The sequence below is a fragment of the Anolis carolinensis genome, chromosome 1, assembly GCF_035594765.1.
Source record: "Anolis carolinensis isolate JA03-04 chromosome 1, rAnoCar3.1.pri, whole genome shotgun sequence".
Classification (NCBI taxonomy): Eukaryota; Metazoa; Chordata; class Lepidosauria; order Squamata; family Dactyloidae; genus Anolis; species Anolis carolinensis.
In genome coordinates, this window is record NC_085841.1 from 125,229,569 (window position 1) to 125,243,090 (window position 13,522).

Below are 13,522 nucleotides of genomic sequence, written 5' to 3' on the forward strand. Positions count from 1 at the left end.
TTTTTTCCTATCAATGAAAAAGTGTGCTCCAATAACAATTGAGATGTGAACCAGCTACAGGGCAGTTATGATGTGTGATAGCTCCCCGCCAAACATGTTACTATTTGGCTATCATAGCGATTTCCCAGCTTCATGTGGAAAAGTCCTGGGTTATAGTTTCCTAATTTATGTGCATCCCTTTCATTGTATACTTCAGAGTGAGATTGCTGTATTTTGTGTTAAATCATTTATTATCCTAAGACACAGGTACACATTGTGATCTGAATCAAATGTTTGTTTTGGATAAATAAAATCAACACATAACTGGATTTCTAGCTATTTGTCAGAAAATTTTCTCTCCTGGTGCAACTCAGGGTAGATTCTCCTAGTGTGTCTTTTGGGCCTGTGTGGCATCTGTTTAAGGACAAAAAACTACTCTGGGTTTGATTAAAGCAGTCTTTCTTTGTTCTTTAGCACTAATTAGGAGGTGGCTTTATCAGATAGAAGTGCCTAGAATATACAGTCTGGAATTAATGATGTTGTCATTGTTATGTTTGTTTTTGTTGTAGTCTAACTGCCTGATACAAAAACTTTCTGAATCAGCACATTTGTTTAGCTAGTGGATTTGGGATGTACAAGCAGCTATCTTTTAGTTCACCCTTATTAAACAAGTAATTATGTTGGTGATGCTTCTCTTGCAGGCAAATATGCCAGTTAAAGAGTGTCATTTTGTTGTTAAATACCTGTGAATGATGATGCACTGTAATATCTCTTGCCCCAGTAATCATTCACTATATAGTTTAGAAAAAGAACTTGGTTACTATAAAGACATCAATTTTAAACTAATTGGAGCCATGGCTTCTCTCTTCCTTCTGTGCTTTTGAAATTCACCAATCCATAAGCTAACACATGCTTGCAAAACAGGTGGAGACTTTACAGATGAGGGATTTATATTTTTCTTCAAGAAGCTACTTCCCAAATGTCAAGAAACAACTTCAAGATTCAAAACTTTCACTGAAGCTGGAAACTATACATAACTTTTCAGAAGAGCTGCCTGCATACATGATGCACAGAACATTTTACATTATTCATGTGAAACTATCAGCCTAAAGAACTGAATTCATGTGAAATAAAAACTAAATTTCAGTGCAAATACTAGTCTAATTGCATCTTTTCTCTGGGGTAATTTACTGCCTTCTATGGCTCTGCCTTTCCTTTTATTTTCATGGAACATTTCTCTTTTCCAACCCCTGGTCTTTGATATCCATGGAAATTCTGTGTAGTGCTTCACTGGAGGAGATGCTGGCAGAAATTGGATGAGCATCAGCAAAATGCATAATCTAACAGAGATTCTGTCATTTCCCTTTGATGAAATCTGCATTCAGTTCCTGTATCAATTTGGGTATACACTCCTAATCTTAAAACAACCACCATTTATTTAGTGCACAGCTTTTCTTTATATTCTTAAGGATAACTTGGGGCTGAGTAAATTAGACAGAATTTGCTGGATGGTAAGTTCTAGATAACTACCAGCACAAGTGAACCATCTGTAATAGAGCATATATCTGTTGGGTAAAACCTCCCTAGCCCTATAAAGTTTTTTCAGAGAGTTGTTGAGTTAAGGCTGTTGTATCTGTTTGGGTAAGACAGTTAAGTTGTTTGAGTTGGGAAAGGCTTGCTTGTCAATTCATTACTGCTGTATTGGTCTATTGGGGTTTGTGAGCCTCTGTCTGTAGGGTTAAGGCAGATTGTGTGATCTGAGTGAGATTTGCTTGTGCGCTCATTAGTGTTTTCTTGTTCTTTGGTGCATAGACACAAGTCTTTTGCCTGACTAGATAGTGTCAGGGGATAGGGCATCAGCTGAGAGGAACACAGGTTGTCATTTTGCCTCTCTTCTCAAATGGAGGACACATCCCAGTAAGTAAGAGAAGAACAGTAGAGATGAGCAACTTGATCCACTGATGGTGGTGACAGGAATTGTTTGTCTTATTGGATCATAGTAGCAGTTTCACAAAAACAGACCTCTTACAAGTGATGGGCTGTACCAAGAAAAATGCAGGTAACAAAATCAACCCCTGTACATGGCATTCATTGACCTTGCAAAGGCCTTTGACACCATGAATCACAATGCTCTCTGGACTTTCCTGCTAAAAATGGGATCTCCTGATAAATTTTTGAATATCCTGTAGCTCCTCCATGGTGACAACAGTCTTGTACAGCAATGTCTCGCAATGTGACCCATTTAAGGTGGGATAAGGTGTCAAACAGGGATGTGTTATTGCCCCAACTTTATTTTTCAACTTTACAACTATGATTCTACACCTTGTTGATGGGAAGCTTCCCACTAGTGTGGAAATCACCGATTGGACAAATGGCAAGTGCTTTATCCTCAGCAGAATGAAAGCCAAAAGTAAGGCACAACAACTTCTGTTATAGAACTCCAGTATGCTGACGATAATGTAGCATGTGCTCATTCAGAGGAAGACTTACAAGCCACTTTAAACATCTTCACAGAAGCATAGGAAAATCTTTGCCTCTCACTGAACATCAAGAAAACCAAAGTGCTCTATAAGAAGGCACCAACAACCCCCCCCTTCAATGCCAGAAATAAAGTTTAATGGTGTAATACTAGAAAATGTGTACCATTTTCACTACCTAGGCAGCCACCTCTCCACAAAAGCCGACATTAACAATGAAATACAACACCATCTGAGTTTTGTCAGTGCAACAGTTTCTCAAATAAAGCAGCGAGTATTTGAGGATCAGGAAATAATAATAATAATAACAACAATAATAATAACAATAATTTATTTATTTATAGGCCACCCTATCTCCCTGGGGGAATTCAGGGCGGCTTGCAGAGAAAAGGCAAAAATTCAATGCCTTGGTGATAAACACCTAAATCAAAAACAATGCAAGGTAATGTCATTATAAACTCATAAATTACCAAACAAGAAAATGAAATTATTAATTAAATAAGCATAATTATCTAAACAGAAACATGAGCTCCATAGGAATGCCAAGATGTTTGTTTATAATGCTATTGTCCTTCCAACTCTGTTGTATACTTGCAAAACATGGACTGTCTACAAACATTGCTCTCAACTTCTGGAAAGATTCCATCAGTATTGCCTCCAAAAAATCCCACAAATTGGGAAGGTAGGCAGACAAACATCAGCGTTCTGGAAGAAGCAAAGACCACCAGCAGCGAAGTGATGTCCCTCTGCCATCAATTTCATTGGACTGACCATGTTGTCTAAATGCCCAATCACCGTCTCCCAAAGCAGTTACTTTATTCTCAGCTCAAGAATGGAAAACAGAATGTGGGTAAACAACAAAAGAGATTAGAAGAGATGGACTTAAAGCAAACCTTTTAAAAATATGAAATAAACACCAAGAACTGGGAAACCTTGGCACTAGAGCATTCTAATTGGGTGACAACTGTTACCAAAAGTCCTGTGGATTTGGAGGAGGCACAAATAGAGGATAAAAGGAGGAAATGAGAAAAGAAGAAGGTGCATCAAGCAAACCCTTGCCGGCACAGCCGTCCATCTGGAAATATGTTTCCTCACTGTGAAAGGCCATGTGGATCCAGAATAGGTATTTACAGTCACTTACAGACCCATTACCAAGACTCCACTTATGGAAGACAATCATACGCATCCACAAGGGATTGTCTATGTTGATGGTACCTCATAGCACTTGGCAGGAACATTTTGCTAAAGGTCTCACAAGCTTGATCAGGAGGGTTTTAAAATGAATTATGTGAGGGAGGGAGACAGTATTAAAATAATGGAGTCAGTGAAGAAGTACTTCCCTACATAATAAGACTAAAAGATGGTGCAGACACTTATAAGCAGATAGTCTCTGATGATACTTCCAAATGCATGTATTTACTTATTTATTAGCAGCATTCATTTGCTGTGGCATAGCAAAATGTTCTCTTTGTGGCTCACAGAATTGACTTTTAAGACCTCACCATCCAATATAGTGGATATTTCCCATTAATATGTCTCTGTTGTTTGTATTCTGAACAACTCAAAATGGTGTGAACATTGTAAAAGATGTGTCTTCCTGGAAGAACTGGTTACTTAAATCCGAGGCTCAATATAGGGATGAGTCAGTTTGCCTGGATGTTTTTTTTTTTTTTTTTTGCTTTTTTATTTTAAGTTTGGATTGTAGGAGTAGGGGAAAATAATGGAAAAGGGATGGTGACAAGTAGGGGATGGGAACGGTACTAATAAGGTGTAAAAAATAGGCAATGCCGGAAAAGGGTGAATATATGTGGAACTTTCTTTCTTTCTTAGCTAAATTGGAAATATAATGTATAGGTTATTTATTTATTTATTTATTTATTTATTTGCAACATTTATACCCCGCCCTTCTCACCTGAGGGGACTCAGGGAGGCTTACAAAAATTGGCAAAATTTAATGCCCGAAATGCAATCATAAAAACAAAACAATATAAACAGATCCATTAATAACAGTGTTAAAATACATTATAAAAACCTTAAAAACGTATATATAATTAATTCAATTCGTCCGAGATCCTCATGCTTTATTCTTAAATCAGGCCATGTCAACTTTGTCATTTACTCATCAAAAGGTTGGGCACATAACCATGTTTTCACGGCCCTTCTGAATACCAGCAGGGTAGGAGCCTGTCGGATATCTCCAGGACGGGCGTTCCACAGCCGGGGAGCCACCACCGAGAAGGCCCTGTCCCTCGTCCCACCAGCCACGCCTGTGAAGCAGGTGGGACCGAGAGCAGGGTCTCTCCAGATGATCTTAGTGATCTTACTGGTTCGTAGGAGGAGATACGTTTGGACAAGTAGATTGGGCCAGAACCATTTACGGCTTTATAGGCCAAAACCAGCACTTTGAATTGGGCTCGGTAGCATATCGGCAGCCAGTGGAGCTGGCTTAGCAGAGGAGTGGTGCACTCCCTGTAAGCTTCCGGGCCGTCTTCAAAGACAACCCCACGTAGAGCGCATTGCAGTAATCCAAATGGGATGTAACCAGAGCGTGGACCACCGTGGCCAAGTCAGACCTCCCAAAGAAAAGGCGCAGCTGGTGCACAAGTCTGAGTTGTGCGAATGCTCCCCTGGCCACCGCCGAGACCTGGGGCTCCAGGCTCAGCGATGAGTCCAGGAGAACACCCAAACTGTGAACCTGTGTCTTCAGAGGGAGTGTGACGCCTTCCAACACAGGCAGTAACCCTATTCACTGTTCAGCCTTACGACTGACCAGGAGGACCTCTGTCTTGTCTGGATTCAATTTCAATTTGTTCGCCCTCATCCAGTCCGACACAGTGGCCAGACACCAGTTCAGGACCTGAACAGCCTCCTTAGTGACAAGTGGGAAGGAGTGACAGAGCTGGACATCATCTGCGTACAGATGACACCGCACCCCGAAACTCCGGATGATCTCTCCCAGTGGCTTCATGTATATGTTGAACAACATGGGGGACAGTACTGAACCTTGCGGGACCCCACAAGACAACGGTTGTGGGGCTGAGCAGGTGTCACCCAATGACACCATCTGGGAACGACCCTCCAGAAAGGACCGGAGCCACTGCAGAACAGTACCCCCGAGCCCCATCCTGGCAAGGCGCCCCAGAAGGATACCGTGGTCAATGGTATCGAAGGCCACTGAGATGTCCAGCTGAACCAGCAGGGACACACTCCCCCTGTCCAGTTCCCGGTGTAGATCATCGACTAAGACGACCAAGGCTGTCTCGGTACCATGCCCCGGCCTGAAGCCAGACTGCGCCGGATCCAGAAAATCGGTATCTACCAAGAATGCCTGGAGTTGTGCGGCCTTTATTATCTTGTTATTTTTTTAAATATTCTCATGAGCAAAGGTGGTTAAGCTTGCCTGGATGTGATGAAAGTAGAATCATAGAATCATAGAATCGTAGAGTTGGAAGAGACCTCACGGGCCATCCAGTCCAACACCCTGCAAGAAGCAGGAAAATCTCATTCAAAGCACCCCCGACAGATGGCCATCCAGCCTCTGCTTAAAAGCCTCCAAAGAAGGAGCCTCCACCACAGAGAGTTCCACTGCCGAACAGCTCTCACAGTCAGGAAGTTCTTCCTGATGTTCAGGTGGAATCTCCTTTCCTGTAGTTTGAAGCCATTGTTCCGCATCCTAGTCTGCAGGGCAGCAGAAAACAAGCTCGCTCCCTCCTCTCTATGACTTCCCCTCACATATTTGTATATGGCTATCATGTCTCCTCTCAGCCTTCTCTTCTGCAGGCTAAACATACCCAGCTCTTTAAGCCGCTCCTCATAGGGTTTGTTCTCCAGACCTTTGATCATTTTAGTCGTCCTCCTCTGGACGCTTTCCAGCTTGTCAACATCTCCCTTCAACTGCGAAGGCCAGAATTGGACACAGTATTCCAGGTGTGGCCTGACCAAGGCACAATAGAGGGGTAGCATGACTTCTCTGGATCTAGACGCTATACCCCTATTTATGCAGACCAGAATCCCATTGGCTTTTTTTGCCGCCGCATCACATTGTAGGCTCATGTTTAACTTGTTGTCCACGAGGACTCCAAGATCTTTTTCACACGTACTGCAGACGAGCCAGGCATCATCCCCCATTCTGTATCTTTGCATTTCATTTTTTCTGCCGAAGTGAAGTATCATGCATCTGTCCCTGTTGAACTTCATTTCGTTAGTTTCGGCCCATCTCTCTAATCTGTTAAGATCATTTTGGATTCTGCTCCTGTCTTCTGGAGTGTTAGCTATCCCTCCCAGTTTGGTGTCGTCTGCAAACTTGATGATTGTGCCTGCTAACCCTTTGTCTAAGTCGTTAATAAAGATGTTGAACAGAACCGGGCCCAGGACGGAACCCTGCGGCACTCCACTCGTGACTTCTTTCCAAGATGAAGAAGATGCATTTGTGAGCACCCTTTGGGTTTGTTCGCTTAGCCAATTACAGATTTACCTAACCATAGTTTTGCCTAGCCCACATTTGACTAACTTGTTTGCTAGAATGTCATGGGGGACCTTGTCGAAGGCCTTACGGAAATCTAGGTACGCTACATCCATGGCATTCCCTGAATCTACCCAGCTTGTAACTTTATCAAAAAAAGAGATCAGATTACTCTGGCATGATTTGTTTTTGGTAAATCCGTGTTGACTATTAGCAATGACCGCATTTGTTTCTAAGTGTTTGAGGACCACTTCCTTAGCATCAGAAAGGAAATGAAAAGGGCTTGTCACAACTATAACAAGAGAAGGGAAAAGTAACACTCCTACAGTCAATGCGAGTAACAAGGTTCTTCATGTCTGCTTGTCCAACTGATATAGTTGTGAAATGTGGTGATCAAGTACATTGCATTCAGAAACCGTACTGTATACTATTAAGTGCTGTGAATCATAGAATAATAGAGTTGGAAGATGACCACATAGGCCATCTAGTCCAATCCCCTGCCATGCAGGAAAAGCACAAAGTACCCCTGATAGATGGCCATGCAGCCTCTGTTTAAAGGCTTCCAAGGAAGGAGCTTCCACCACACTCTAAGGCAGGGAGTTTCACTGCTGAACAGGAGCTTAATTACTATTTTTTAAAAATCAAATCTCATTATTTTAATAATATATTTAATCATTATGTTGAAACATTTTAATATTTAAAATGTGTGAACTGATATTCTACATCCTGTCCATCTGTGTTTTTGTAATTTATATTCCAGGGAATTGTTGACTCTGTCAGCATTCCTGATTTTACTGGAAATGTGAAGGTTTTAATAAAGGAATTATTTTTGTTTAAATTTGGGAATGTGTTCATGTTTAATAGCTTCTGCTAGACATTTTAGCTGCATGTCTTCTTTGGGGCACATTTAGTCTTGACGTCTACCATAAGAGAGGACTCAATGCATTTCAGTAAACATCTATAATTTAATATCAGATTGATTACATACCACTTCTATCATAATCTGAATTGTATCATTAATGTAAAAAGGTCATAAAATTCAGGTGTGGGTTAATAGTACACAACCCATAGTCATTCAGAAGTAATAGTTAACTCTGGCTTACATGAAAATGGGAATCTAGGAAAAAAAAAAGAAACTTCAGAGTTTACAGAAGTTGATTAAGCCATCATGTTTTTCTATTACTTCTGGACAGATCCTTAGCAGGTGAATGTTATCAGAAGAAAAATGTAACAAAGGTCTTCCCCCATATTCTGCCATCACACCCAACATAAACTTTATCATGGTAAACAATTGATACTGAAAGTTATAAGAAGTGTAATGTTTTTTCCAATCCTTTCTATACCAGTATTATATTATCTTGGGTTCTCTTGAATGGCCCACCAGGTGCATGAGAAAGGGGGGGGGGGGGGAGAGCACATTGTCTGAGTTCACAAACCACCCAGTGAAATAAAGGGGTTTCATTTACTGTGCCTCCGAGGACCCCTACAATGTGCCATTTATCACCAGACAACAATATCCACTGAGCAATCCATTGACAGGAATTAATTTATTATGAACATGTGAATCTCCCTTATACACATCTAACTCCATCCCACCTTTCTCATTGTTTTCATCTCTCTGTTTTAGCAGCTCTCCAAAATCACAGCTGAACCTTTTCTTGACACTATTTTAACTTTAGCAGAGACTGAACCTGGGGCATTTTATCTCAAAGCATGTATTCTATCTAAGGCTCTTTCCAGATTGTTATATTGCTTGTTATGTGTCTTCAAGTCATTTCTACTTTATGAGATCCTAAGGTAAACCTATCACAAGGTTTTCTGGACCGGGGGGGGGAGGGGCAGGGGTTGACCTCATCTTCTTCTGGGGCTGAAAGTGTGCGACTTGTCAAGGACAATTAGTGGGCTTCCAGGACTGAGTGTGGATTCAGTGCACGAAGCAAATGCTCAAACCCCCATCCCATGCTGGCTCACATTCTTTTACTATATTTTCACATACCTGGACCCCATCAGATGCAGGGATGTAACTTGCTCTTTTAAATGTATCTGTAACATTTCTGAGAATTTCCACTGAAACCAAGAGATCCCCTGCATAGAAGTTCTTCCTCTGTGTTAAATCCAGAAGGGTCTTTGTCACCTGGGACATTCCTTCACCAGCCAAAGTCCTCTGCCCTTTAGCAAGGTGTTCTTTAATCTGTGAAAATTAAAAACAAGACCAACTTTACCACATATTCAATAATGTTGCCAACAAATGAACTGAATTAGTTAAATATGATTATATTCTATAGAAAATAGAAATAATTTAGCTACACTGAAATGTAGATATTGGGCAAGATGTCATAGCATGCATGGGAGGTAGGTGGGTACAGAAATATGTTAAGGCTATTTCAGCTATCAAACTGGTGAACAAGTATATATATATATATTTAAAAAAACAGGTTCAGCTTTATAGTTTTAGCTTTCATATATATTTTCTATTGAAACTTCAGACATATTACACTGCTAAACCACATAAATAGCAACTTTATGATAGCAATCTATATCCCATTCAAGTCAGTGGCAAAACATTGATTTATAGGTTCTTTTGTATTACAGTGCCTTTGAGATAAGAGCTTAACTGTGAAAAGTATCACAATAGAATACAAACCTTTCCACTTCATTATGTTTTTCAGCAACTTACTTTCCCTCTTTCCAAGGAGATGCAACTTTTAAGGTTCAAAGTATGCTAGAACTTAATTTGGTATATTTTAAAAAAAAAACACCTCTATTTTGCACAGATGTTTCACGCTCTAAAGTCCCACCCAGGTGACAGAACAATGCAGTTGGAAGGGAATTGTAAATCATCTCATCCAGTGGCTGGCTGCTTACATTCTTTTGTCATCTAAGGTGACAGAAATACTGCCATGTCTCTTTGTTACTGTTAAGCTTCTTGTGTTCTAAGAAGAAGGCAGATATCCAATGGCCACTAGAGAAAGCAATCCTGGCTATACAATGTGGCCAGCACATCTTCTCATATTATTAGTCTGGCCAAAGTACCAACGTCTTAAGCACCCTTCTTCAGAACCAGACACTGTGGGTAGGACATCGTGAGAGATTACCATTGATAGCACAATCTCCAAGCATACCCTATTCACAATACTGGAGTGGTATTGGATGGGAATGGAAAGAATATTTGAAAATATTCAAAAACGCTTGAGAAAAATATGTTTCAAGTGTTGAGAAACCCTGATTCAGGAATTCTACACTAATGAGAATCTTTTCCGTTCACACCTTATTCTGTACAAAATTCTGTTTCGTGTAAAAAACCCAGTATTTTTCTATGAAAAAAATATTGCTATTGCATAGGAAATGCTGTTTCTGGGCAGAAAATGCTGTAATTGGGAATTTATTCAATCCACATGATTTTTTTTCTTACAAAACAATGTTTTCTCTGCAGAAAACAGTATTTTTACACAAGAAGTACTATTTTTGTATAGAAATTGTTTTATACACAAAACTACATGAAAACCTTGCATGAAATAAGTTCCAAATTGAGAATACTGTTTTCTTGCTATGGAAAGAATCATATTAAAAAAATACTAGTTGGTTTCGAAGAAGAAAAATGCAGAACTTGTATGCATATGTGCTAAATTCTTAGTTTCACTGTGAAGCATCCTGTACCATTTCATCTCTTGACTGAAACATTTGCAGCTGGTGTTCTTCTCTCTGTCCTATCACACTCTCAGGCCCCATCTACACTGATCATTTAATGCAGCTTCTAAAATCTCAGGGATGTCATTATTATTTAAAGCACAGATTTCCTATAATAAAATCAGTTCAGGCACCTTAAGAATTATCTTGGGTGCATCTATAGAATTTATGCAGTTGGGCACCACTTTAACTACCATGGCCCAATGACATGGAATCATGGGTGTTGTAATTTGGTGAGGCACCAAAACTTTAAGTGAAAGGCAGAGGTGAAAGACTTTGTAAAACTACAGCTCCCATGTTTCCATAGTATTGAACCATCATAGTTTTGTTTTTTTCATGTCAGGAGCAACTTGAGAAACTGCAAGTCGTTTCTGGTGTGAGAGAATTGGCCATCTACAAGGACATTGCCCATGGGACACCTGGATATTTGATGTTTTTACCATCCTTGTGGGAGGCTTCTCTCATGTCCCTCTCATGGGGGGCTGGAGCTGAAAGAGGGAGCTCACTCACTCTCCCTGGATTCGAACCACCAACCTGTCAGTCAGCAGTCCTCCCGGCACAAGGGTTTAATCCATTGCACTACTGGGGGCTCCTACCATCATAGTAAACATGGTGTCAAACTGCATTAATTCTACCGTATAGATAGCACTGAATCTACGCCCTTTATTCACCAACTTATAAAATTTCATGATAACAATCTATTTTGTCCGTTGTCTTTTAAAATACTATTTCTGAACCTTGAAATGGTGGAATAAAGCTACTTTTAATGCAATACTTCAATTGCCATCTTACCAACATAATAGACAAATGCACAAAAGTATACTTTTGGCACCTCATGGAGTTGTATCTTCAGAGACCTATTTTATCAAAATACAGTACGCAATCTAAAGTTGAAAGTGAAAATGCACTAAACAGCTACTTCACTCGAAGTTACTATGGTTACTGAAAGCCAAAGTAGGGTGATACATTATGAAAAGGATCCAAGAAATTATCACACAGATGAATTGTGTAACCTTTACTGCTTTGTTATATTTGCAAATTGCTTTCTGCAATATCTGAAAACCTTAGGGCAAGACTATGTGTGTTCCTAAATACATCAATAGAAGTTGTGTAGCTCTTTCTATAAGACTAATAGATACTGGCAGGTGGTGATCAAGATCGGGACTATGCGAAATGGAGTGAAAACAAATATTACATTTGCCCTTTCTGTGCTCCATATAGGAACCACACCTCGCTCATGACTCTTTTGTGGACTGACCTCCAAAGCCAAATAGGAACCAAGAGGGATTTTAGATACAGCAATGACATGGGAAGAATGATTTAACACCACTTTTTTCATAAACAGGCATCCCAGTATTCATAAACACAGCCCCTGGTGGTACAATGGGTTAAACTCTTGTGCCAGCAGGACTGCTGGCAGAAAGGTTGGCAATTCAAATCCAGGGAGCAGGGTGAGCTCCCATGTGTCAGCTCTAGCTCCCGATGTAGAGACACGAGAAAAGCCTCCCACATGATGGTAAAACATTAAAAATCTGGATGTCTCCTGAGCAACATCCTTGCAGATAGCCAATTTTCACACATCAGAAGCAACTTGCAGTTTCTCAAGTCGCTCCTGAGACACACACAAAATTTCCCAGTTCTGATCAGTGCCCATTACAAGGGGTTTTTCAAAACAAAGTGCATGTCATAACTTCAGTGATGTGTTCAGCAACAAATATACATCACAGTCACGTATGGTCCAAGTAATTTGGCAGAACTGCACTATAGTTGAACATGCATCAATTATTGAAATCAGAGAAATCCTCATTGCCACCCATAAAGTGATTATATCCTCTGGACGTCTCAGCAGATTATATTATTATCTCTCATCTGCCTTCAGGGACACAGCAGATGCTTCTTTAATTCCTTTCTCTCTTATACACACACTGTCTACGCGGCATGAAATGCCATATTGGATAATGTCCTTTATGGCCAGTCTGGGGGTGTGGTCATCAGTATGGAGGGAAGAAGAGAATAGTAATCTCCATATTGGCCATTGGGATACAGCAAAAGGTATAATGCTGAAATCCACCTACATATATCATTAAAGAGAATGCCAACCATACTTTGATCCTTGGCCCTTGCCTTTCAAAACAAAATGACAACATGTTCTAGAAGAAATATTTCATTTAGATTTTTTTTTAAAAAAAGGAAATAAATTATTCTTATTGATGCTTCTAAGAAAATGCTATATAATGTTATTGATGAATATCTTCTGATTTAATATCATATAATGCTTTACCAGTCCTAACTGTGGAAGAAGCTGTATGGATTTAATTGCCAATGCACAATATTTTACGTCCTTGTTGTTGCCATTTAGCAGTCATAGTCTCTGTAGATGTCTCAGGTTCAAATGCTCAACATGCCTCATAGCTTCAGGACCTAAACACATGCAATATTCAATGTGTGGCATGCAGCATTGTGTGAGTTTTTCCCTTTCCATTTTAAAAAACAGCAGCAAGTGCTATGCACGTGTCCAAATCTATATCCATTTCAAGAGACAGAGTGTGACAAACAAAGAGAAGTAATTTAACTTTCCTCTTTCCAGCTTCAGTACTGCCAATTATCAGGAGCTTGGAATTATTACTATTTATGCTGGAGCCTGCATGGTCATGACTCTGGCTGGAAGATTTTGAGAATGCTAGTCCTATATAAATTCCAATTTCTGTAAACATTGTCACATGAAATATACAATTCATCATAGGGATGTAGTGAGGAAAGCTTTCGGCAGCACTGTGGAAATATTTTTTTCTTGCTCCATCTTTAGCACAGGAGTAGGAGAAACAGTATTGTTCTTAATATCTCTGCAAAGAGGAAAATGTGAAATCTCAGAACGTTTATAGCAGTGGATACAGAAGGACCTATGCTCATCAAGAAG

At 40.0% G+C, this 13,522-nt stretch overlaps 1 protein-coding gene across 5 annotated transcripts in view; it reads right to left on the reverse strand.

Annotated features, from left to right (window-relative positions):
* adgrb3 (adhesion G protein-coupled receptor B3) overlaps positions 1-13,522 on the reverse strand; it is a 678,053-nt gene that overhangs the window by 367,450 nt on the left and 297,081 nt on the right. For all 5 annotated transcript variants that reach the window (XM_062969068.1, XM_062969070.1, XM_062969067.1 and 2 more), the window contains one exon: positions 8,915-9,109. In XM_062969068.1, the coding sequence (XP_062825138.1) occupies positions 8,915-9,109 (195 nt within the window). The remainder of the gene's footprint in view (positions 1-8,914; positions 9,110-13,522) is intronic.